Source organism: Chelonia mydas, chromosome 26, assembly GCF_015237465.2.
Source record: "Chelonia mydas isolate rCheMyd1 chromosome 26, rCheMyd1.pri.v2, whole genome shotgun sequence".
Lineage (NCBI taxonomy): Eukaryota > Metazoa > Chordata > Testudines > Cheloniidae > Chelonia > Chelonia mydas.
This window is the reverse complement of record NC_057859.1, coordinates 12,711,731-12,736,525: the sequence shown is the minus strand read 5'-3', so window position 1 is coordinate 12,736,525 and position 24,795 is coordinate 12,711,731. Positions and strand designations below refer to the sequence as shown.

The following is a 24,795-nucleotide window of genomic DNA, read 5'->3' as shown; positions in this document are numbered from 1 at the left end:
AAGACAGAATTTGGCCAACAGAAATAAGCTTCCCCCCCCCCCCCTTTCTTTTTTCCTACTTCTGTTTATAGGTACTGGGTGTATCCTGTTTTACAGGGAGTTATACATATATGGATTAGTTTTACATTGTGCATCTGTCTGCGTTGTTTAAACAAACAAAATTATGCTGTTCTTCAGAGTGGATGGCTAGGGTTTGTGATACCACGGGCCCAGCAATTATTTGAAACTCCACCCCCACTCCACTCCCACCTAATGCACCTAACCCAATTATCAAGTGCTGTGGTTAGGTGAAGGACAGAATCCTAAATGACCCTATCTTGATCAGCTTATGTGTAAGTAGTAAGAGACAGTATACCTTTTTTTTTTTTTTTTAAAGTCTCTACAGCGGATGCATTGTTTGTTCTCATTTGTACATAGCAACGCAGGAATGCATTGTGCTTTACATAGTGACTAAAGTTATAGGGCTGTATTCCCCTTCACACTGGTTTTACATGTCTCCACGTTGATTGATTTCAACAGAGTTACTGCTGATTTACGCTGGTGCCAGCAAGATCAGAATCAAGGCCATGGGCCCTGTGCCCAAAAGGTTTGCAATCTAAATTGATTGTGACAAGCTGCTGGAGAGGAGGGATATTCCAATTCACCAGAGAGGTTGGAGAGAAGGAAGATGCAGAATAGGGTTATGGGGTTGTTAATTCTCTGCCTTCTGAGTGCTGAGGAATCTCTTCATCACCCCAGCTTTACAAACCTATCCCCAAATACATTCAGAGGCAAATGCCTCCTTCCCCTTCTGAGTGAATTTACACAAACACATCTGCTAGAGAACTATGTGGAATATCCAGACTATGAACACACGAAAATACCAGACGGGCAGGGAGGGCTGGGTTTGGGCCCTTATCAGTGCTGGAGTGGACTCTTGCTAGACATAGCAGAGAGATAAAGGACAAGGTATCTGGGGTTTGGTTTATTAAAGGAGTCCAGATTCTTTTTAAAGTTGACTCCATTTGGCTTATTTAAAAATAAATAAGTGAATGAATTTGGTGTTGCTGAAAGGTGCTGTCTTGAGAGCCCAGCTGGAAAACTGACCTAATTCTCATTGACACTAAGGCCTTTTTATCCTGCTCTAGCCATGTGAAATGGTCAGATAGCTACCCTCTACTTTAAAGCCCCTTTATAGAGCCAGGATGGTATAAAGGGACCTAGTGTAATTGGGAATTCAGGACTAAAATAACCTGTTGATCCAAGCACATCGGTGCAAGCTCACGTACCCCACACTGCCCCGACCACTTGGCATGTTTACACTGCTATTGCTAATCATGTTTTACCCTAGGGTTAAACATGGCGGGGGGGGAGACAAACGTGGGCCCTGTGGCTACAGTACAATTGGGAAATCAGGTTTAGATAATACGTGTTAAAACAGGACTAGCAAATGTAATGCAGACGAAGCCACTGGCCAAGATTTTCAAAGAGTGACTGGTAATTTTGGGTACCCAATTGCAACCACCATAATGGGGCCTGGATGCTGAGCACTTTCTGAAAATCAGGCACCTTGGAGGCCTTTCAAGCTGGGCATCCAAAATCATTAGTCACTTTTGAAAATCTCAGACACTGTTTTGTAACCTCTGACTTGGATGGACCATAATTCAGTGGAACCTCAGTGGCCCATTCATTCATTAGTGTCTGTTGTTGGGACTGCCCACTAAAGGTACCACTTGTGAGTGGGTTTTGTAATGGTGATGTTTATGGTAGCCCATGGTCCTAACTCCTTGAGGCGCCTCTGAAAATTCCAGCCCTGGTGCCAAAGTGGACTTGCCACTTTGCAAAGAAATAGACAAGTGCCTGCCGCAAGGAACTTGCAGTTTCCTCTCTCAGTTCTGTCAACCAGCTGTGATTTTGCAAGTTCTTGGAGTTAAAGCTGCAAATGACTAGGGATCAGACTAAACTCGTTTGTGTTCTTACACATCTCTCGATGTGCCAGCAGCATCCAGGTGTTCCCTAGAACGGCATACATGGATACAATCTTTTAAATGACTGATCTTGGATCCAGCACCATGTGTGAATTTCACTCAAGCAGATGCTCAGATGAATATGGATGTGAGAAATTTATTGGCATAGAACAACTCTGGGCTTAGAATTTTTTTTAAAAATGTTTGGTCCCTGATGGATGAAGCAAGGAGAGAGAAATGCATAGAGATTTAACCAGACAGGACAGGAAATATGGTATTTCATCCATCTCTCTCTCCCTCTCTCTCCCCTGCATCTTTCAACTGAAAGCACTTCTTTGCCTTACGTTATACTTCTCAGTGCGTCTCCCCCTCTGCTGTTATTTCACATTGTAACCTTTGTTTTAACTCTACAGTGTTTGGGGTTAGTTTGCACAGAAGAGGCTGAGAGCTATTAGATCACGGAACAGTCTTCTCAGGCAAGTGTGAGAACTTCATTGCTTGAGTCATTTTAAATGACTCTGGACAGAGTACTTTGTCCAGTGTAGGAACAAATCCTTTATTTGATCCTACACAGGATGGACTATATGGCACATCAGTTCTCTCCAATCACTCATAGCTATAATTCTAGAGTCAACCCTGTGTCCTGCTGAAGTCAATGGAGGCTCTGACTTCTATTTCAATGAGTGCAGGGTCTGGTACTCTTTGACTGAGGGAAATAAGAAGACCAGTGTATATAGAGAATTAGGCCGTGATCCATTAACTTCAGTGGGACTGTGTGCAGGCTCAGGGGTCAGAGGAATTTGAAGAATCATGACCTTAAGTGGAAAGCATACTCTTCAGTGAACTAATTTGCGGTCATGGAACACAGGCTACCACGTTGCAGCATAAAGGACTGGAAACTTTGAACGTGTGGTGACAGGTCAAGAGGAATGGAATTAGGCTCTCATTGGGAACATATTCAAATGCAGTTTGAATAGTGATCAGAACGTTCAAAACCTGATGATGTGGAAATGAAAGAGGCTGCTCATTCTTCCTAGAGCACATGAAACCAACATATGTTGATGTAAAAACCAGAGGGTTTGCCAGCACAGAACCCTTGAAAGGCATGTTATAACCATTGGAGCAACTTGCCTTCTGCAGTAAAAACCTTTAAATTTAAGAGGCCCTGCTGAACACTGCGGCAAAAATCAGCTATATGTTATTCACAGCAAACAAGCAATGAGCCTCATTTGAGCCCAGAAATCAGACCAGTCAGTTGATAGGAGATTTCCAAATCATTGGGTTGACTTGACACACCTTATTGTAAAGAGCTGGAAAATCTCCACCTAGTTTACTAAAGGCCTGAGCCCTGATTCAGCAGTTTTGGAGCATGGGCTGAACTCTAAGCATGTGCTCACCTTCTTTTAAAGACAATGCGATGTAAGCACGTGCCAGAGGCTGGATCCATTGAAATCAGTGGACATTAGGAGCCTGAATATCTTTAAGGACCTGGGCCTAAATGCTTTGCTGAATGGGGAAGGAATTACTAGTACACTTAAAGTTAGGCATGTGCTTTAAAGGCTTTGCTCAATCAGAGCTCTAAACCTTGTAACAATCTTGCATTAGATCCTGTGGGATGATTAATGAGTCAATAGAATTTTTGACAATATTTATATAGTGATTTACAAACATTAACTAATTAATCTTTATGATCTCTTATTAGGTAGGTATTAGCACCTGGTGAAACAGAGGTACAGAGAGATTTAAGGTAGGGGGGTAGGGAATTAAGTTTGTGCCCTGTGTTACTTCTTTATATTGGCTAAAGCCAGCGTGAATGGTTGTGTGTGTTTAACTGTAGACAGGTCAGGATTGTTAGTCGGATTTTCCTTGTTCTCCTGGAGTATTGTTGTTGGTCTTAAGGGTGGAGTGAACATCATCACCCCTTGATTGACTTTGGGAGGCAGCATGGGCTAGAGGTCAAGAGAGCTGTGTTCTGTTCCCAGCTCTACTACAGACCTTCCTGGTGGCTTGGGCAAACCATTTCCCCACTCTGTGCCTGTTCTCCCCGAGCCCCACTCTGTGTTTGCCTTGTCTAGTTAGAATATAAACTCTTAGGCCTAGATCCTCAAGGTATTAAGTGCCTAATTCCTCTCTATTGATTTCAAGGGGAATTAGGCACCTAAATAGCTTTCAGGATCTGGGCCTGAGTCTCAGCAAATCTCTTATTCTGTATAGCACCTAGCACAATGCGGCTTCACTGTCAGGTGGCCCCCTAAGCACGAATGAAATACAAGTAATAATAGTGGTGAGTCTTTATTACAAGATCTATTTTCTCCCAAGGTTTCTCAGGCCTTAAAGCAAAGACTAAACAAAGGTTTTAAATGCTCTGAATATTAAATCACTTCTAGTCTTCATTAATCAGATTTCCAGTTCTCCAGTCATCCATACAGACTTCTGGGAACAACAGTATAGACAAGAGCTACTGATTTTATTTTTTTTAAATATAAAAAACATACACAGAAAAATAAACTTTAAACACCAACAACAATAATAATAATAGTCCTCTCCATCCTTTCAGGCCTTCTTCACACATCACTTCTGCCCTTGGCTGGTCAAGGGCCTTGCCCAAGATCATATAACAAGTCAGCGCCAGAGCAGGATTAAAGCACAGCTGCTCCTGACTGCTAGTCCTGTACTTAATCCTGCTGCCTCTTCCATCCTGAATGTCTCCCATTCTATTAGTTCACTCCCCATAATCTGCATTCAAGTTGCTCTGAAATGTAAGGGCCTCTTTGATTGTTGTGTCTTCACTGGTTGTCTTGCGCTAGTGCCAAATTAATCAATTAGCAAAGTCCCCCCATCTGTTAGCTGGACGGGCTTGGTGCATACGTTGCCCGCATGCCAGAGAAGGCACAAACCGCGGACACTTGTGGCTCTGTAGGCAGCAGCTTTCGCGGCTGTGAGAAAAGGGAGCTTGTCTGTAGCCAAGCCAGCAGGAGCTCTGCTGCACTTGTCTTTGCTGGCACTGGTGCGTTGCATTGAGTTTGGAAAAGCTGGTAGAAAATGCAGGGGAAAGTGGTGCTGCTTCTGCACTTAGAATCAGAGAAATGTTGGGCTGGAGGGGACCGTGGAGGTGATCAAGCCCAGCAGTGAGGCAGGATCAAGTCAACCTAGACCATCCCTGACAGGTGTTTGTCTAGCTGGTTTTTACAAACCTCCAGTGATGGGGATTCCACGACCTCCCTTGGAAGCCTGTTCCACAATTTAACTACCTTACCCTGAGAGTTAGAAGGTTTTTCCTGATATCTAACTTAAATCTCCCTTGTTGCAGGTTAAACCCATTATTTCTTGTCTGACCTTACACTGAAGAAACATTGGGTAGGATGAATATAAGACCTTCCTTTTAGGGTTAGTACTGTAGAAGCACCCTAGAGGCCCCAATCAAGGGTCCTGGCCCCATTGTGTTAGGTGCTGGATGTACCCATAACAAAAAAGCCCCAAACAGTTTGCAGCCTAAGAGGGATGACAGATGGATACAACAGATAGACAGGAGTAGCACAAGGTAACAGTGAGACAATTGTGTCATGTAGCAAGCAACAGCTGCAGCATGCAAACTACCTGAACGTTGTTCAGTCTTTGACTTATTAAAGGTGCCCGTCCCTGACATTAGACAAACACAAATTCAAAGAGGACTGAGCTTGTTAGCAAAGCCTCTGCCCCACATCAAGAACTGATCATGGTGCCTAGATGCAACAAGTCTCTAATTGCTTAAATATAAATCCTTAAATTATCATGATTGTTACTTGCACTAGAGTAGTGCCTGGAGGCTCTGGTGCTGATTGAAGGCCTGGTGTGCTGGGCGCTGTACAAAGACATAGTGAGAAACTGTCCCTGCCATGAAGAACTGAGCTCATTCTGCTTTCTCAATGGTACAGTCCATCTTAAGCTGGGGAAATAGATACTGAGACTGAAAACAAATAAGGGTTATCTTGTTAAGGGCCCCTTCAAAATAAAAGCCAGGCTTACAATAACAAATCAAGAGTCTGCAGTGTCCAGGCCTTGAGAGTGACCCTACAATAACAAAACAAGAGCGTGTATGACCAAGTCATCCCCAGAGTAACCTACAATAGCAAACGAATGTGCACATGAGGCCAGCCTCCAAGAGTGACCCTCCAATAACAAACCAGTGCGTGCATAAACCCAGCTCCCAAGGTGACCCTACAATAACAAACCAGTGTGTGAATAGGCCAGGCCCCAAGAGTGACCCTTCAATAACGACCTCCCTTAGGCAATGCCAGACTCAGCCAGCAGGGGGAGCCAGAGGGAAGAGGCCAGCACCACTGCCAAGGGCTGCCCTGGCAGGGAGTGGGGGAGAGAAAGGCCTAGAGCACGTGGCGGGAGGGGGCATAGGGGAATATAGAGGGCACAGAGGACACCTGCCAGGCCCCCTGCAAACTGGGCCGGCCAGGGATGCAGGCACCCGCTACTGGTGACATGGGGACAGAAAACTGGGGAGGGGGAACACATAGTGCTAGGGGGAGTACAGGAGGTGTGGGGGGCGCAGTGCTGGGGGGTGGGCATAGGGAATGTGTGAGGCACAGAACTCTGGGGGACATAGTGCTGGGGGGCTATGTATAGGGGTCACAGAGCAGTGGGGGCACTACTCGGGGGGGGAAATGCAGGGGCATAGAGTGCTGGGGGGATGAGGCATGGGAGAATGTGGGGTGACAATGTTGGAGGACATGAGAGCATTGGGGGGACAAGTGTGAGGATTCCTTTGGGGTACCAGGAGTGCTTGGGGGCATAGGAGGCTGGGAGGGACAGAACACTGGGGGGTTATGGTAGGGGCTCAGGGGCTGCAGAGTACGGGGGGGGGGGGAGAGGGAGGCGTTGGCAGAGAACTGGGTACGTGGGACCCAGAGCTCAGAGTCAGGCACTCACCCCCATGCTGGCACAGTCACGGTTCTGGGGTATAAACAATGGACATGGTGCTACTGGGAGGGGAGAGTGGGGAAACAGCTCAGCTGCAGAAGCAGCTTCTTGTGCCTCCTCCCTCAACTTCTGGGGCACAATGACTGCCAACCACAGTCCTGGGGCCACGCCTACGATGACAGCCCAGTGTGCACCTAGCCGAGCCCCACCTCCTGGAGTGACCCTACAATAACAAACCAGTGTTGTTGTGTAGCCCAGCCCCAGGAGGGATGCTACAATAATACCCTAAGGAGCAACCCTACAATAACAAACTAGAGAGTGCCTAGCCCGCTGAAGCAACCCTACAACAAACCAGGAGGCGCATGGCCCAGTCCCTCGGAGCAATCCTACAATAACAAACCAGTGAGTGCATGGCCCAGGCCCTTGGAGCGACCCGACAATAACAAACCAATGAGCGCATGGCCCAGCGCCTCGGAGCGACTTGACAATAACAAACCAGGGAACGCATGACCCAGTGCCTCAGAGCGACCCGACAATAACAAACCAGGGAATGCATGGCCCAGGCCCTTGGAGCGACCCGACAATAACAAACCAATGAGCGCATGGCCCAGCGCCTCGGAGCGACTTGACAATAACAAACGAATGAGCGCATGGCCCAGCCCCTCGGAGCGACCCTACAATAACAAACCAGGGAGTGCATGACCCAGTGCCTCGGAGCGACCCGACAATAACAAACCAGGGAGTGCATGGCCCAGCCCCTCGGAGCGACCCGACAATAACAAACCAATGAGCGCATGGCCCAGCGCCTCAGAGCGACTTGACAATAACAAACCAGGGAGCGCATGACCCAGTGCCTCGGAGCGACCCGACAATAACAAACCAGGGAATGCATGGCCCAGCCCCTTGCAGCGACCCTACAATAACAAACGAATGAGCACATGGCCCAGCCCCTCGGAGCGACCCAACAATAACAAACCAGGGAGTGCATGGCCCAGCCCCTCGGAGCGACCCGACAATAACAAACCAGGGAGCGCATGACCCAGCCCCTCCGATGGACCCTACAATAACAAACCAGGGAGCGCATGACCCAGTGCCTCGGAACGACCCGACAATAACAAACGAATGAGCGCATGGCCCAGCCCCTCAGAGCGACCCTACAATAACAAACCAGGGAGCGCATGACCCAGCCCCTCCGATGGACCCTACAATAACAAACCAGGGAGCGCATGACCCAGTGCCTCGGAGCGACCCGACAATAACAAACCAGGGAGCGCATGGCCCAGTGCCTCGGAGCAACCCTACAATAACAAACCAGGGAGCGCATAACCCAGTGCCTCGGAGTGACCTGAGAATAACAAACTAATGAGTGCATGGCCCAGCCCCTCGGAGCGACCTGACAGTAACAAACCAGGGAGCGCATGGCCCAGCCCCTCAGAGCGACCCTACAATAACAAACCAGGGAGCGCATGACCCAGCTCCTTGCAGCGACCCGACAATAACAAACCAGGGAGCGCATGGCCCAGCCCCTCGGAGCGACCCGACAATAACAAACCAGGGAGCGCATGACCCAGTGCCTCGGAACGACCCGACAATAACAAACGAATGAGCGCATGGCCCAGCCCCTCGGAGCGACCCTACAATAACAAACCAGGGAGCGCATGACCCAGCCCCTCAGAGCGACTCTACAGTAACAAACCAGGGAGCGCATGGCCCAGCCCCTTGCAGCGACCCGACAATATCAAACCAATGAGCACATCGCCCAGCCCCTCGGAGTGACCCCACAATAACAAACCAGGGAGCGCATGGCCCAGCCCCTCCGAGCAACCCTACAATATCAAACCAATGAGCACATGGCCCAGCCCCTCGGAGTGACCCCACAATAACAAACCAGGGAGCGCATGGCCCAGCCCCTCGGAGCGACCCTACAATAACAAACCAGGGAGCGCATGACCCAGCCCCTCCGATGGACCCTACAATAACAAACCAATGAGCGCATTGCCCAGCCCCTCGGAGCGACCCGACAATAACAAACCAGGGAATGCATGGCCCAGCCCCTCGGAGCGACCCGACAATAACAAACCAGGGAATGCATGGCCCAGCCCCTCGGAGCGACCCGACAATAACAAACCAGGGAGCGCATGACCCAGCCCCTCCGATGGACCCTACAATAACAAACCAGGGAGCGCATGACCCAGTGCCTCGGAGCAACCCTACAATAACAAACCAATGAGCGCATGGCCCAGCCCCTCCGAGCGACCCGACAATAACAAACCAGGGAGCGCATGACCCAGTGCCTCGGAGCAACCCTACAATAACAAACCAGGGAATGCATGGCCCAGCCCCTCGGAGCGACCCGACAATAACAAACCAGGGAATGCATGGCCCAGCCCCTCGGAGCGACCCGACAATAACAAACCAGGGAGCGCATGGCCCAGCCCCTTGCAGCGACCCGACAATAACAAACCAATAAGCGCATGGCCCAGCCCCTCGGAGCGACCATACAACAACCAAGGCGTGTGCCCGCACCCCAGCTCTCAGGAGCACTGCACAATTACACCCCACCTTGTGGGGAGCCCAGCGGCCCTTAGCACAACAAAGGAGCGTGCGTGCGTGTGGGACATGATCGCCACCTTGCCCCCTACCCTTTGCCCCAGGAAGCCCCCAGCAGCTTATTGCCCTGGGAGCAGCCCAGCCCAGCCCAGCCACGTTTCCCAGCTGATGGATGATAATCCCCCCACCCGCCCCGGCGTGTGCAGCCGGGGCGAGGGCACGTTCCGGGCCCGCATGTGGAAACCCTCCAAAGCCCTTGGCAGCGGGGGAGCCCCATGCCAGCAAGGGGAGGTGGGGGCAGCCTCGGGGCAGGGTCCTGCCAGGGGTCCCCCCCCCGGCCGGCCAGGGAAGCAGCCACAGCTGTCCCCGCAGGGGAGCGGCAGCCCCCCCTCCCCTCTCCGGGGGGACAGAGGCAGAGCCTGGCTGGGCGGATCGTGCGCAGGGTAAAGCCCCGGAGCCATGTGTCTCAAGTCAAGCGCCTCCCGGGGCAGGGCGCCCCGTTAGCCGGGCAGGTGAGTGCGGCGGGGGTAGCCCCGAGGGAATGGGGGGGACCCCGGGAGGAGGGCCCCCCCGGGGAGGAAATCTGGGGGCGCAGCAGCCCCCTCCAACTCCCCGTGGCACCCCCGGGGGCAAGATGCGGTAGCCGCACTCCAGGGGCGGCGCGGGGTGTGTGTGTGTGGGTGGGGGGGTCTGGTTCACCCTATGCCCCCGGGAAGGGGGAGGTTAGCCGGGATCCCGCTAGCTCGCTGGTCCCGGGAAGAGGAACTGTTGGTCCTGCTGTGGGGGGGGTCCCCTTGGCCCCGCTCCAGGGAGGGGGGTTCTGGGAATTTGTGCTCCCATCTGGGGGGGGGGCATCTGGCCGTAGCTTCTCGCCCCCCCCCACCCCCCGCATTGTGGGGGCGCTGCTCGGAGAGGAAGCCAAGTGGTTCCCCACGCCCTTCCTCTCCCCTCCCCGCAGCTGCCTGGAAACTTTCCCCATTGTCCGTCCCCTGCACGGGGGCTGGGGGTGAGCTCGCTCTGCGGGGCCGGGCTGGGCTGGGCTGGGCTGGGCTGGTTGGGGGGGATTCCCCAGCTCCGCGGGGCGCCGGGTGTTTGGGAAGAGGCCCCCTCCCGCAGCAGGGGGGGAAGGAACCGGCTGCAGGGCTGGGGCTGCAGGAATCTCCAGAACAAAGAAGCAGCAAGCAACGTGCTGCAGCAGCAGCAGCTGCCTTTGCGATTTGCATCCACACTTCTGCTTGTTCGTTTCCCCTCCCCCCTTCCTTTCCCTCCCCCCCCCCACTCATCCTCCCTCCCCCCCCCCCCCCCCCCCCGACTTCTCCCGCATGCACTTCTCTCTCTCTCCTTCATCTCCGGGCCGATTCACACGTTTGCAGGGCTATTTGCTGCACCTCTTGTTGCTGGTAATGGCTCTTTGTGTATTGGGGGCTGGAGGGCAGTGGGGTGATGTGTGTTTAAAAAAAAACAACGCCACCTTCCAGAGGTGGGTAGATAAACAGATCTGTGGCTATTACACACACGCACACACACACGGTTGCAGGCAAACAAAGATCCGAAGTTAGCAGCGAAGCTGTGAAGAGGGAAAGCAGTTTGCAAAAGAGACTGAAAGTGAAGGGGTTATTAAACTTCTGCTCTCGCTCCTAGCAGCAGCTCGGCTCTGTCAGGGTTGGGGTTTAAGGAGTCCCGGTTTGCCAAGTCAAGCTCGACAGCGCGAAAGTTGGGGAGTGGATCTTTTCCACCAGTGGTGGGAATTTAAAGGGGTTCTGGTTTAAGCTATCAATATCTGAGACCAGTGTTTGAAATGTACCTTTTTCCTGGAGGCAAAGGTTTTTTTTATTTTGGGGTTTGGAATACTTGCTTTCATTGAAACTTCAGTGTTTAAGCGCTTGTTTTTGGAATGAAAATGACTTAGTGTTGGAGAATGCCACACCGTCATTTTTAATGTTCAGTTCTTAGCCTTACCATGTAAGTTACCTTATTTTGGCACTTGATCTGGTGGTGTGAGTGGGAGTGAAACTGATTTAGAGCTACAAAATTACTAAGATTACAGTCTGTCCTGTTTTTTTTTTTTTTTTTTTTTGCTTCCTCCACCAGAAGACACCTTCCTGGCTCCTGTCTCTTTGAGATCCCCCCCAATCTTAGTTAGAGAGAGAAGCTTTACTATTGTATTGTCCTGGAGACTTCAGCAACCTGGGAGATTCCAACTAAACTGTGCAAGCTTCCAAGTCACCGTTCCCCTGCCCCCTCACCCCCCAAAAAGTGTGGTGGCATCCAGGATGATCCCCTCACAGAGGGTCTGTGAGAAAACAGAACTCAGAGTGTGGGAACGAAGCACCCCAAGAAGAGAGAAATCACTTGGGTGATGAACTGCAAAGAGGGTGGAACGGAGCTGGAAGGTTTGGCAGAGCGAAGAGACTAAACTAGTGGAGTGATCGTATATTTTTAGCTATAGATTTGTATTCCCCATTTATAGTAAGGGGGAGAGCCCCTCCCCCCTTCACCAGTCCTTTGGCATCCTTCAGTATTTAGGTCTAGCTAGAAAAAAAAAAAGTGCCCCCCCTGCGTTGATCCCCCGGGCCAACAAGGAGCCATGAAGAAATTCCAGTCGTTGCTGCAGCTCAGGAATGAATCGGCAGGTGCCTACGGCTTCCCTGAAGGCGGCGAGATGCTGAGCGCCTGCGAAGGCGGCTTTCTGATCCTGGAGAAGAGCGACGTCTGTCTTGGAGTGGACGCTGCCAGCCAGGTGCCGAAGAAACGGAAGCGCTGCGGGCTCTGCGTCCCCTGCTTGAGGAAGGGGAATTGTGGTGCCTGCACCCACTGCGTGAACCGAAGGACCAGCCACCAGATCTGCAAAATGAGGAAGTGCGAGGCGCTCAAGAAGAAAAAATCGGTGCTTCTCAAAAAGGTGAGTGCCCGATTGGGCTGTTGAATGAGCTTGCGTGGCTGGTAACGGTGCATGAAGTCTGTGCTTTACACTCCCACTCCATGGGGATCTCTGAAAGCTTACAAATACTCCACTTCCTGCATCTTCCTGGTTTGCCTAAGTGGGGGGATAACTGGTGGAACTTCCTGGTGCAGGATAATATGGAGACAAATAGCAAAGATGCAACTCAGGAAACATATTAAAATAGGGCCCAACAGTTATGGGTGAGTCCTGCCTTCACACCTCCTGGGTGTGTTTTCTCCACTGCCCTGGCATTTGGTGGTCTCCTTGGTGCTCATGCAACCCTGGTGACAATGACTACAGAGAGGGGAATTTGGCTTATTGACTGTAGTGGGGTCATAGAAACATCAGTGAAAGCAGAATTTGGTCCTTGTGTGTGAAAAGCGTGAGTAATTGTGGTCTGTGGGGGGAGAGGTGCAGGTGGGGCAAAATTGGGCTCCCCAGTTTGGGGTTTAAGGCTCCTTCCATGTCACTTTGGGGGTGCTTTGAGCTCCTATAAATGCAGATTCTGTTGGCTCCTACTTTGGCCTCATCTTCTCCCCGTCTCTCCCTCCCCCCCCTCCCCCCCAATCCCAAGCAGTATTCTCGGCCTTAGCCTATGTGAAGACAGCCTGGAGGGCAAATGCATGGCATACTAAGGGTGTGAAGGCACTGGCCCCTGCTTCCGTCTCACTCCTCCTGTGCAACCCCTGTGCAGGGCATCAGAGGTGTGGAGGCCTTATGCTGACTCCTCTGTCCCTGGGTGAAGTTCTTCCTTTTGTGAACAGTGCCACCTGCAGGGAGGCTAGCTGAGATACAAGTGGGAGCGGCTCTATCAATCCTTATGCTTCAGGGCTCTAGCTGATCCTTGAGAAGGGTCAGGAAGAAATTCTCTTCTTTCTTTGATGGCAGAGCATTGCATGATTTAATGCCATTATGGAGCATCTAGGATGCACAGGACTTGTGAGACTGGATCAGACCCAAGGTCTGTCTAGTTCAGTAACCTGTCTCTGACAGTGGCTGGCGCCAGAAGCATCAGGGGAAGGTGCAGGAAACCTAATTCCTAGTACTTAGAAATGGGATTAAGACCAGGAACCTCTGGCACTGGGGACAGGATACTGGATGAGATGGGCCATTAGGATATTCTGGGGGTGGGGTGGAGTAGTGGAGTTCTCAGGGTATTTGCATGAAAAATGGGATCTTTATTTCTTTAAAAGCTGACCCCGCTTCCTGTCTCCACCTGGGAAATCACAACTGTGCCTGCCAGCTCCTCTTTGATTTCTGTGGAATTGGTTGGGGTGTCATGTGCAGAGCTTATGATCTCAGGGGGGCCAGCTATAGCGAAGGCAAATGCGCCTTTAAACAATGAACCTGTTTCTAAGCCCTGGCTGGGTAAGAAAGGACGCAACAACGGTCAGTCTGTGCCGATGCTCACAAAGGGAGTTTGCTCTTCTAGGAAGAGGTTGGAGGGGAAGATAAAGTGGAAGTGTTTGGGCTGACGTTTGGTGGTGGCAATCTTGTCTCTCAGTGTGCACATTATCTCCCGCTGCTCTTAAGTCACACTGGCTTGCGACAGCAAAGAACATATTTGTCCAGCTTGGAGAGCTGCAGGGGGAGCGGGGCCTTGGGGAGCGGCATGAGTCAGTTGTGCATCGTGGCTGGAGCTGGCTAGGAGAAGAGCCTTCTTCTGAGCACCGTATTGTAGTGATGTACCCAGCTAGGGGGAGTTGTTTGAATCTGCAGCGCAAGGTTTTTGTTAGGAGAAATGAGCCCCTGTGAACCCTACTTTTATTATGTATTTAAATCGTGGTCCGGATCGGCATGGCTGTTGTGTTAGGGGCTGCACAGACCCATAGGCAGACGGGGTTCCGGTCCCAAAGAAAGTCAAGATGCAACAGGTGAGTCTCACAAAAGGGAGGAGGAGCGAGTGTGATGGGAAAAGGAACGGAGAGGCTAGAAGAGTGTGCAACTTGATGGTTGCAACTCACAAGAATTCCGGGTCAAATTAGCACCCCCTCCCCTTCCTGGGGAAAAGTTACCCTGGCCTGCCTGCCTGCTTGCCTGTTCTTTTAATAAGGTGTCAAGCATCTGTCATCTCTCTGTTTGCATGAGGTTCTCAAACTTTGTCACAGTCTGGACCATCTCTTCATGTTGAACGTGGCTCGAGGATCCCTCCCCTCCTGTTTGCCGGTCCCCAGGCCCCACCTCCCTTTCTGTTTGTGATCAGGAACCATCCCCGTCTGCAGCGGTTGCTTACGTGGGAAAGGGTCATTAAGGTGGTAGGGTTCAGCACCGCAGTCGCTTCTTCGAATGCCGTTTTGCTGCTGGAACGCAAGTGGGGAGGCAGCACAGTGGAAGCGCTCTCCAGACCACTGTCTGGCAACCTTAGCATTCTTCTTACTGCGGCGTGGGCTTGTTTGAAACCCAAACTACCCCAGCTAGAAGAAGAGCGCATCGATTCCACCGTCTAGTCTGATCTCCTGAATGACACAAGCCAGAGAACTTCCCCAAATAATTCCTAGAGCTGATTGTTTAGATAAACATCCAATCTTGATTTTAAAAGTGCCGGTGATGGAGAATCCACCATGACCCTTGGCAAATTGTTCCAATGGTTAATTAACCCTCACTGTCAACATTTTTTGCCTTACTTCCAGTCTGAATTTGTCTAGCTTCAACTTCCAGCCATTGGATCATGTTAGACCTTCCTCTGCTAGATTGAAGAGCCCATTATGAAATGTTTGTTCCCGTGTAGATACTTCAGAGTGTAATCAAGTCACCCTTTAACCTTCTCTTTGTTAAGCTAAATAGATTGAAACAATCCCAGATAAGGAGACCTTCCTTGGGGGGGAAAAGAGCTCAGATGGGATGGACAATGTATGTCTCTCTTCCTGCAGCTCTGATCCTGCTTACAACTCCACCTAGGAAAACCAAAGAAACCTGCGTCATTCTGCAGAGCAGGATCCTATCAATAAAGCATCTCTGAGTGAAAGCTATAAAACAAGACTTGCAGCTTTATGTAGGACAGGGATTACAAATTTCTGGTTTTACCGGCTGGGGTGGTTGCTACATTCTGGTTAAAAATGTTGCACATGTAATTCTTAAAGAGACAGAGAGCTCGGGAAGTAGCAGCACATTCCTTTCCCCTTTGGAGCATACCAAGTTGAAATACTTCTACTTGTAAAAAGAAAAGGAGTACTTGTGGCACCTTAGAGACTAACCAGTTTATTTGAGCATGAGCTTTCGTGAGCTACAGCTCACTTCATCGGATGCATAGCATATCGTGGAAACTGCAGAAGACATTATATACACACAGAGACCATGAAACAAAACTTCCTCCCACCTCACTGCTGTCTGCCACTCAACAGGCTACTTTGCCCTATGTCGGCTGCGTTTTAGCTGTTTGTACGAAGACATGATCTATGCACGGTTTCATCGCTGGTAAAAGTATGTCAGGGGTGTGATTTTTCTGTTTGTTTTTAAACCAATATATTTATTCTGGTTCAACCCCTCGTGTGGATACCGTTACACCAGTATCAAGGTGCCTTATAGTCATGCTGGATAAAAATCAATGGTTTTTTAAAAGGATTTATTTAAAATTTAAATTAAATAAGTTTATTTTTAAAAAAGAAATTATTACATTTGAAAATATGGCAACCTGTGCTTATTTTAAAGAAGCACAAGATGGGGAGAGCTCAGTCTAAATCTTCAAAAGTGACTAATGATTTTGAGGAGGTGTCCAAATTGAGGGGCACTTAATGGCTTGATTTTTCAGAATGTGCCATGCACTCGCCCTCTGAAAATCAGACCCCTTTAAGGTGTTGTCTCAAGTTGAACACCCCCAAAATCACTAGTCACTTAAGAAATGTTGGGGTAGTGTTTGGGGAGACCCAGAACTATTGATCCAAGCTGACATGATAACTTAGTGTTATATGGCATGAAAATAAAGACATAGCTTGTGAGTTTTTGTTTGTTTGTTTGGTTCACATCCCCGGGCTTTCACTTGAAATTACTGGGAAAGGGTATGGAAAGATGCCATTAAATAAATGATCTTGGCATTTCTCCTAAAAGTGCAGGAAATGTGAAAATATAACAGACTTGGTTATTTTTGGTTAGATGTTAGCTTTCCCATCATCTTTAAATTAATCTTTCCGGGAATGGAATGCGTTGGGTCTGCAACGCTTTAGGTTTCCAGGGGGAAGCTTAGATATTGCTGCTGTCCTGTTAACCAGCTTCATTGCTAAACAATGTTGCTCCTCCGGATGTCCTGCTTGTTAGAATCCTCATGCTTCAGGGCATCCGCTAGCTGTTGGGGGTCAGGAGACAACTTTCCCTGGGGACAGGTTATCCCAGACCTGCCTCCTGCAGGGTTTCGCGCACCTTGTTGTGAATCGTTCGGTGCTGGCTATCGTCTGTGTTGGGGTATTGCGCTAGATTGGCCACTGCTCTGATCCAGGTATGTCACTTCCTATAGGCCTGATTCTGCAACCTTCACTCATGCAAGCTATTGCATTGAGAGGTCACGAGGGCAACTTGCCCGAGGTAGGGACTGCTCCACATGACTGAGAGTGGCAGACTTAGGCTCCTTTTTCTGAATGGTCTCGTGTCTGGATTTCAAGGGATCTCTCTGTCTTTAGCCTGAAAAAAAGACTTGCTTCGCTTTTAAATGGCTGCACCTACTGGCCCAGCTGTCTGTGTCAGTGCAACGATAAGGCCCCTTGGGATATCGGTGTGGAAAGCCGCTTTCTGACCGGCTCAAATAGGGATGTATTAGTGCTATTGGACAAGGCACTAGTAAGACCTCCTCCGGAATACTGTGTGCGATTCCGCTCACCCGTGTTGAAAAAAAGACTAATTCAGACTGGGAGAGGTGGAGAGTGGGGTTGGGATGGTCAGTTGAATGGAGAGTCATGAGAGGAGACTGAAAGAACTTGGCTTGTTTAGCCTAGGAAAGCAATGACTGCCAGAGGATATGATTGCCCTCTATAAATACATCAGGAGGGTAAACACCAGGGAACAGAAAGAGCTCTCCAAATTAGAGGACAGTGGAGGCTCATGAACAAACATAGGCTAGAAGTTAGAAGGTTTCTAACTATCGGAGGAGTGAGATTCTGGCCCAGCTACCAATAGCAGGAGTGGGGGCAAACTACCTAACGAGCTTGAAGATGGAACTTGCTAAGTTTATGAATGGGACCGAATGACGGCATTGCCTGTGATAGCCGGGGGCTGGACTCACTGACCCGGGATGTCCCGTCTACTCCTACGTCGCTATGTGTCGCGCGGTTTTAAAAACAAACCGTGTGCAATTACGACTCCTGTCTCAACGTTGAGGTTTTTATTTTATTGTTGGCTGCCGGGTGGGGAATCTTGCCCTACCTTAGACGCCTGGGGAGGAGGAATAGAACTTTTCAGGGGGTGGGGTTTTAGACTTCTTGATTGTTCAAAGAATATCCATTCTGCATATGCACCCGGATACCCTTTCTCCCTGTGAATTATTCACCTACTCTCACTCTCATTTCACGTTCCTCTCTCTCTCTTTCTCTCCGTCTCAAGTGTCTCCAGCGGAAGACGAGCGCTTTCCAGCGGCACAGTGGCACTTGTAACTAACTCCCGCACAGTCGGGTTTTCCGCACCATGCTGGCAGCAGCGTGAAACTGACTAAGAACAATCGCGTTTGCGGTTCATGTCCCAGCACCCCTGCTGGGGGAGGGCTCAGGTGGGGTTATGCTGGAGGAAGATGGGATTCTGCTGCTAGAGGGCTGGGGTGGGGCGGGGAGAGGAGCTGCTGTATTGGCAGAGGTTGGAATCCCGCTGTTCTGCACCAGTCTTAATTTCTGGGTCTTTATGCAGGGTGGATATTCCTAGGGATGGATTGATCTTGAATGATCAATGAGAGAGAAACTCAGAGGATTTAGGATGGGGGCGGCGGTGTGAAAAATAGCTGCCTCTGGGCATTATAAACTCTTTGACTGCTCGTTCCAGGGCCTGTTGGGCAGGAGGTCAGATTAGATTGTGGTCCCTTCTGGCTTTGAAATAGGTGGGCTACATTTCCAAAAGGGATTAGTGAACTTTTAAGGTGCTCAAATATATTGACTTTTTAATCTGGATTAGTTACTCTGCTTTGGAAATGGACCAGCTATCCTGGAACTCCCGAATAGAGCGTCCTACGTTTGAATAGCTATAGCAGAATAGTTATTCCACTACAGCTATGGCTGGCAATTCCCCTGTAGACAGAATGCCCGAGTTAAGAGCTTCGCTGGACCCCAAATGTCCCCTGCCCAGGGCCAGTGTGGAATAGCTCTGTTTGCACCCTAACTTTTGAGTTTTTCCCCTCCCTCTGGCTTTAGTGCATTTTGCCTGCCACGGGCCATAAGCCGGAGTGGGGAAAGCAGGGGATTCTCAAGGTGTCCCGCAGCAGCAACGTGATGTGGCCATGGGCAAAGCTGATCCACCGGCGCGGTTACCAGTATGGTTTAGTTATGTGGAAGGTGGGGGCGGCTGCCGCTCGTTCCACCCTTTCTGTGCCTGCCAGCATCTCAGAAACCTCTCCTAGTGTGGGATTGTGTGGGAGCTCTGCGTCTCTCAGGCAGACACTGCTGGGCTTGTATTCTCTAGCTTTATAATCCAGAACATGTTGCCTGTGTTGACTGGCGGGCGACTTCCTGTCAGTTAATGACTAATTTTCCAGTTTCTATCAAGTTGCTCGGCTGTGTGAAGAGAGTCAGCATTCGTGGAAGAGCTGGGTGCCGTGGCTGATCAACTCATAACAAGACGTGGAAAGGGTAACCGCTTATTTCTTTGGGCGTTATTTCATTACTTAGGTTTGGCGCCGGGGCTGAATGTTGGTGGGGGCGGGCTGTGCTCGTCACCTGTTACGTTAGGGATTTGGAAGGAGCAGCCAGTCCAGTAACCGGCGCTCAGTGTGGTTTGGTCCTGAGGGGGGGATATGATTTGCCTGAGGTCGGTGGGAGAGCTGGGAATAAAACCCAGGTCTCCCGATTCCCGGTCTAGTGCTAAATGCATTGGGCTGTGCAACCCTAGAGTGAAAGGAACATTGAAACACAAATAAAAGCCCTTGATGGTGATAATATAGACGTGATCCCAACCTTTACACAAATGCAAGATGAGGAGGACATATTGGCCTTTTTAAGGAATAGCATATTTTTTCTGTATTTAAGCCATGAAAAGGCTTCCAAGCAGCCTCAGATAAATTCCCCACGTTTTTCCAGTCTAAACAGCCCACTCTTCCTCGGAGGGCATGACTGCGGTTGTGGCTCCCATGGGAACATCTGGAATCATACCCTGAGGCGCTTCAGAAGGCAATGTCTACACTGGGTTTTGGGGCCCCTGGGAGCAAGCCTGCCAGCCTGAGTCAAGAAACTCGGGTAGCAGGGCTCACGCTAGAGCTGTAAAAACAGCTGCGTAGCTAAGAACAGCATGCTGGGTCAGACCAATGGTTCATCTAGCCGGGTATCCTGTCTGCCGACGGTGGGCAATGCCAGGTGCTTCAGAGGGAATGAACAGAACAGGGCAATCATTGAGTGATCCATCACCTGGCATCCAGTCCCAGCATCTGGCAGTCAGAGGTTTAGAGACACCTGGAGCATGTGTTTGCATCCCTGGCCATCTTGGCTAAAAGCCATGGATGGACCTGTCCTCCATGAACTCATCTAGTTCTTTTTTTTGAACCCAGTTATACTTTTGGCCTTCACAACATTCCCTCAGCAATGAGTTCCACAGGTTGACTGTGCGCTGTGTGAAGAAGTACTTCCTTTTGTTTTAAACCTGCTGCCTATTAATTTAATAGGGTGACCCCTTATTCTTGTGTTATGTGAAGGGGTAAATTACACTTACTTTCCCCACACCACTCATGATTTTGTAGACCTGTGTCATTCTCTCCTGGAGTCGTCTCCTGTCCAAGCTGAACATTCCCTGTCTTTTTAATCTCTCCTCATAAGGTCAAGGGCTGCTTACACTGCTATCTTTAGGGTGCTCGCATGAACCCCGCAAGCCTGAGTCTGTTGGCCCCGGGCTGGGAGTCTTCCTCCAAAATGCAGTGTAAGCATACGAGAGTAGTGGGGGGATGTCCAGGAACTGCCCGGCTGTAGTGCCTAGCTGGCGGCTCATCCCCGCTACAGGCTGCCGGGCAGCTTCCCTGACTCTACAGTGCACAAACTTCTCAGAATGATGGGTGGAGCAGAGCTTTGCTTATTGCCATCCCACGGAATATATCACTTAGCCTGGAGGCGATTGCTTGGCTATTGGAAGAGGAATTCTCTTCATGTCAGTCCCCCCCATTCTTCCCCCCTCCCAGCCCCTTACTCCAGCCCCTGGAGTAGGTGGGGGAAGGGCAGAGGTGCTCATGAAACAGAATGCAGATGGAGGGATTTAAACTTCTCAGGCTGTGATGCTGCTTGGCTGGGCTCCCCTCTTGAGCTTGTGCTCCAGAGAATGTCCAGCATCGGGGCTTCCCCCGACCTTGTACATTTCCTAATGCAGTAAGATCTGCCAGTGTGACCTCTAGCCCTGTATCAGGGCCTAGATCCTGGCAGGAGATGGACTCTGATCCAGGAGGTGTGCTCCATCTCCTGGCTTGGCAGACGTGGCTTTGAGATTCATGGGAGTCTAGACTCCTTGGGGTCCATTCCCAACTCTGCTGTTGACACAGCAAGTCACAGCAATTCCCCATGCCTCAGTTTCCCCGCTGCAAAAGGCACGGTGGGCGGGTAGTGATGATGATTACCCACTTTTGTAAAGAACTCTTTGGGTAGAGATGGTCAAATATGTGTCTGCAAAGTGCCTCGCACCAGCGTAGTAGGAAACCAGCTCCCCACCCTGAGAAGCAGGCAATGTCTAGCTGAAGGATGGAAGGTGAGACGGTGGCTAGGCTGCAGGACTGGGAGTCGGCAGACCTGGGTTCTAGTCCCAGCTCGGCCGCTGACCTGCTGGGGGATCGAAGGAGAGTCACTACTCTGTGGGGCAGGGAGTCTCACTCTATATGTACAGTGCCCAGCACCGTGGGGCCCTGCTCTAGGTTTTGGGGACCTCTAGGTGCTACCATAATATAGCTAACAAGGCCAGACAAAAAGCTGCTGATATTTAGCACAGGGGTCTTGTTAGTTCTGTGTTCTTTGTTTTGTTACCCTTGGACTAGGGTTCATTGGCCTCATGGAAGAACGGGGGCTTGGAGGAGAAGAGAATAGACCGTGGAGCTGGTCTATTTTTGGGCTCGGCTCTGGGGATTAGTCCACAAAACTTGACCCATCTTCATCTGCCTGCCACTGATTTGACTCTGAGAGTCCGATCTCCCATTTGCACTGCTGTAATTCCAGAGTTGCTCCGTTGACGTAAGTGGAGTGACTCTGGATTAAAGCCAGTGCCTGAGGCCTTGTCTATGCTACGGGTGCCACGGCACCAGAGCTATGCGGCTGTAGTGTAGATGCTTCCTACGGTAAAGGGACCGTTGCTGTAGGAACTCCAACAGGCGAAGTGAAAAGGAGGACTTGTGGCACCTTAGAGACTAACCAATTTATTTGAGCATAAGCTTTCGTGAGCTACAGCTCACTTCATCGGATGCATACTGTGGAAAATACAGAAGATGTTTTTATACACACAAACCATGAAAAAATGGGTGTTTATCACTACAAAAGGTTTTCTCTCCCCCCACCCAACACCTTTTGTAGTGATAAACACCCATTTTTTCATGGTTTGTGTATATAAAAACATCTTCTGTATTTTCCACAGTATGCATCCGATGAAGTGAGCTGTAGCTCACGAAAGCTTATGCTCAAATAAATTGGTTAGTCTCTAAGGTGCCACAAGTCCTCCTTTTCTTTTTGTGAATACAGACTAACACGGCTGCTACTCTGAAACAGGCGAAGTGTAGACCAGGCCTGAGAGCAGAACCTGACCTTTAGCCCCAAGGCCAGGCTCCTTTCTGGCATTGTCGGGGGTGACTTGGCTCTTCTGAGGAGCAGAATTAGCTTCTCCCTTGGGCATGGTTGATTCTCTTGGACTGCAGAAAAGGCCAGTGTGTCTGTCAGGCCCCAGATGGATTCCCCTGGCATCGGGTGTTGGCGTACGAGCTCCAGGCTAAAGCAGGCGAGTGGATTTCTGTAGGTGAGTAACACTTGTGACTCCTTTTCTCCTGCCTCTCCCTTAGGAACCCAGCAGGCCAGCTCTTGCTGTGTATATTCCAGGCCCTGCATAATCACCTGGCCCCGGAGACAGGTGTGGGATTTCACAAATCATTAGTGGCGCTTACAGCAGAGTGGATTTTGCAATTGAAAGAGCCTCTCACTCCCGGCTCCACTTGCAGAGCTGTGAGCGAGCTGTGGGGTTTGCGTCAGTGCCCTGGGTTTAATCATCCAGGTATCTAGGAAGGGGTTAGCTGTGGAGGTGGATCGGGAGATGCCTAGGGCCGTGCCCGTTGTCTCTGCTTTGCTGCCCCAAGGAATCTTGCGTTGATGGGGGGCGGGGGGGTGTTTGTGATTAGTTGATTGGCTGATGGATGACGCTGGCCACCAAGCTGAGTTTGGGTCTGCTGAAGGCCGCGTGGGCCTGCTGTCCAGGGGTGCTGAGCACCCTCAGCCTTCATTGGCTCCCCTTGGAGCGGGGGGCACTCAGACTTTGGGTCTGTCCTTTGGCAACGTAGAACTGCCCAGCGCTTATGCGGTGGAAAGGGGATGGGACTGAGAGTTGGGAGAGCTGGATTCTTCTATTCCAAGGTCTGCTACTGACTGTCTCTGCACCCTCGGGCAAGTGCTGTCCCTTCTGTTCCTCCATTTCTCTCTGGGCCGGGGGGAAGGGGAATGGTGCTTCATGAAGCTCCTTGAGATCCTCAGATGGGAGGTGCTCTAAGGACGCTAAGTGTAGCTCCTCGTAACCACAAGTAGCTGTGTGTAGTAGGTAAATGCAGGATGGGAAGAGTGGTGTTGCTCTTCCAACTTCCAAGGACAAACAGAGCCTGGGAGAATCTCTGATTCCCGAGGAGTCCTGGGTGAACCACAGCTCGTTCCACAAATTCAGCCGTTTTAGTCCATCCATGAGCAGCCATTTTTTTTAAACCCTTTTTTCTTTTAATAGCTGGATTTGTGGGTTACTGTTGACAGATGGGTTCCGTGGGGCTGGTTCAGCCTGTGGGTCCCTCCTCAGCTTGGAGCAGACTGGGGGGGAAAGTGGGAATGGGGCTGCTATCTGGATCCAGTAACAGTGTGCCCTGCCGGGACTGCTGCAGCTCTTCTCAGGCCACAGTGGCAAAGCTGCTCTGTGGCTTCTTCCTTCCTTGAAGCTCCTGGTTGACTTAGGTTGGGGAGGGCAGGGAATGGGCCCCTTCTCAGACCTGGAGTGAATGCAACCCGACTGCATTTAGGGGTTTCATTCTGCTCGGGGGTGCGAGCTGTGTGTGTGTCCAGGATTCTGCTCAGAATGAGCCCAGAGTGAGTAAGGCTCTTTCGGTGAGCGGGAGAGTGGCACTCCCTAGATGGTCTGCACCGGGTAGATCTCTGTTCCACCTGCACTGATTTGATTGTATTCTACATAGGCAGGCTTGGCAGAATTCGATTTTTATTTTTCTCTAACTTTGATGGATAAGATCAATGTTTATTTTTAGCAGTTGTTTTGTTCACAGTTGTACGAGATGATGCATTTTTAACAAATTTTATCCTTTTAAATGTTCACAGTTGCAGGATGTTATGGGGGGGGGGTCAGGCAGTACGGGGGAGAACAAGAATTATTTAAGAAGGGTAGAGACTGAGATTCAAAAAGTTACAGCTTTATAACTGTTAAATCACAAATTGTCAATATCATGTGTCCAGATGTACAAAGTAAATATCCTTAAATCAAACTCTCAGAAGAATGCTGCTTGAGACCACACAGAATTTTACAGATAGGTCAGTAATTATTATCGATGGAAATAATTTTTTATTAGTTTGTGTGCATGTACGGCGAAATAGACGTTTACCAATAAAAATCAAATCCCTCCAAGCCTGTACCTGGGTTTTCATACCACACTCCTCACTGCAGTATCTGAGTGCCGTCCAACAGTACCTTTAGCAACATGGTAAACAGCTGTCACATGTTTGTTCTCATCCTTCCTCCAGAGGGAGGAGTGTGGGAAGTGGACTGCCAAGTTTTGGTAGTGTTTTTTTATTTTGTATTGGTTAAATAAATATACCTGTTGCTCTGTGTTTCTGTTAGAGAGGGCAAAGTCAAAACCAGGCACTTTTGGCGCTTCGAGCGGAAAGTGGTGAGGTTTGGGACGGTCCTTAGGCTCCGTCTCTGCTACAGTGCTGCTGTAGCATGGACACCTCCTATATGGACGGACGGGGTTTGCTATCACTTCGTTAAACCACCTCCACGAGAGGTGGTAGCTAGGTGGTCGGAAGAATACTTCCGTCGACCTGGCTGTGTTTACCCTGGGGTCATAGGCACCGACTTTTACTGGCGCCGGCGGGTACTCGATTCCCCCCC

The 24,795-nt window shown here is 50.1% G+C and overlaps 1 protein-coding gene across 3 annotated transcripts in view; it reads left to right on the top strand.

Moving 5' to 3' along the window:
* The first annotated feature begins 9,796 nt into the window (after positions 1-9,796).
* Positions 9,797-24,795, top strand: part of TET3 (tet methylcytosine dioxygenase 3) — a 161,426-nt gene continuing 146,427 nt past the window's right edge. Inside the window, exons 1-2 of one of the 3 annotated variants that reach the window (XM_043536243.1) lie at positions 9,797-9,919; positions 11,502-12,309. In XM_043536243.1, coding sequence (XP_043392178.1) covers positions 11,995-12,309 — 315 coding nt within the window. In that variant the 5' untranslated portion in view covers positions 9,797-9,919; positions 11,502-11,994. Of the gene's footprint in view, positions 9,920-10,996; positions 12,310-24,795 lie in introns of those variants that run through there. The other 2 variants (XM_037886135.2, XM_037886134.2) reach the window with 2 other exon arrangements.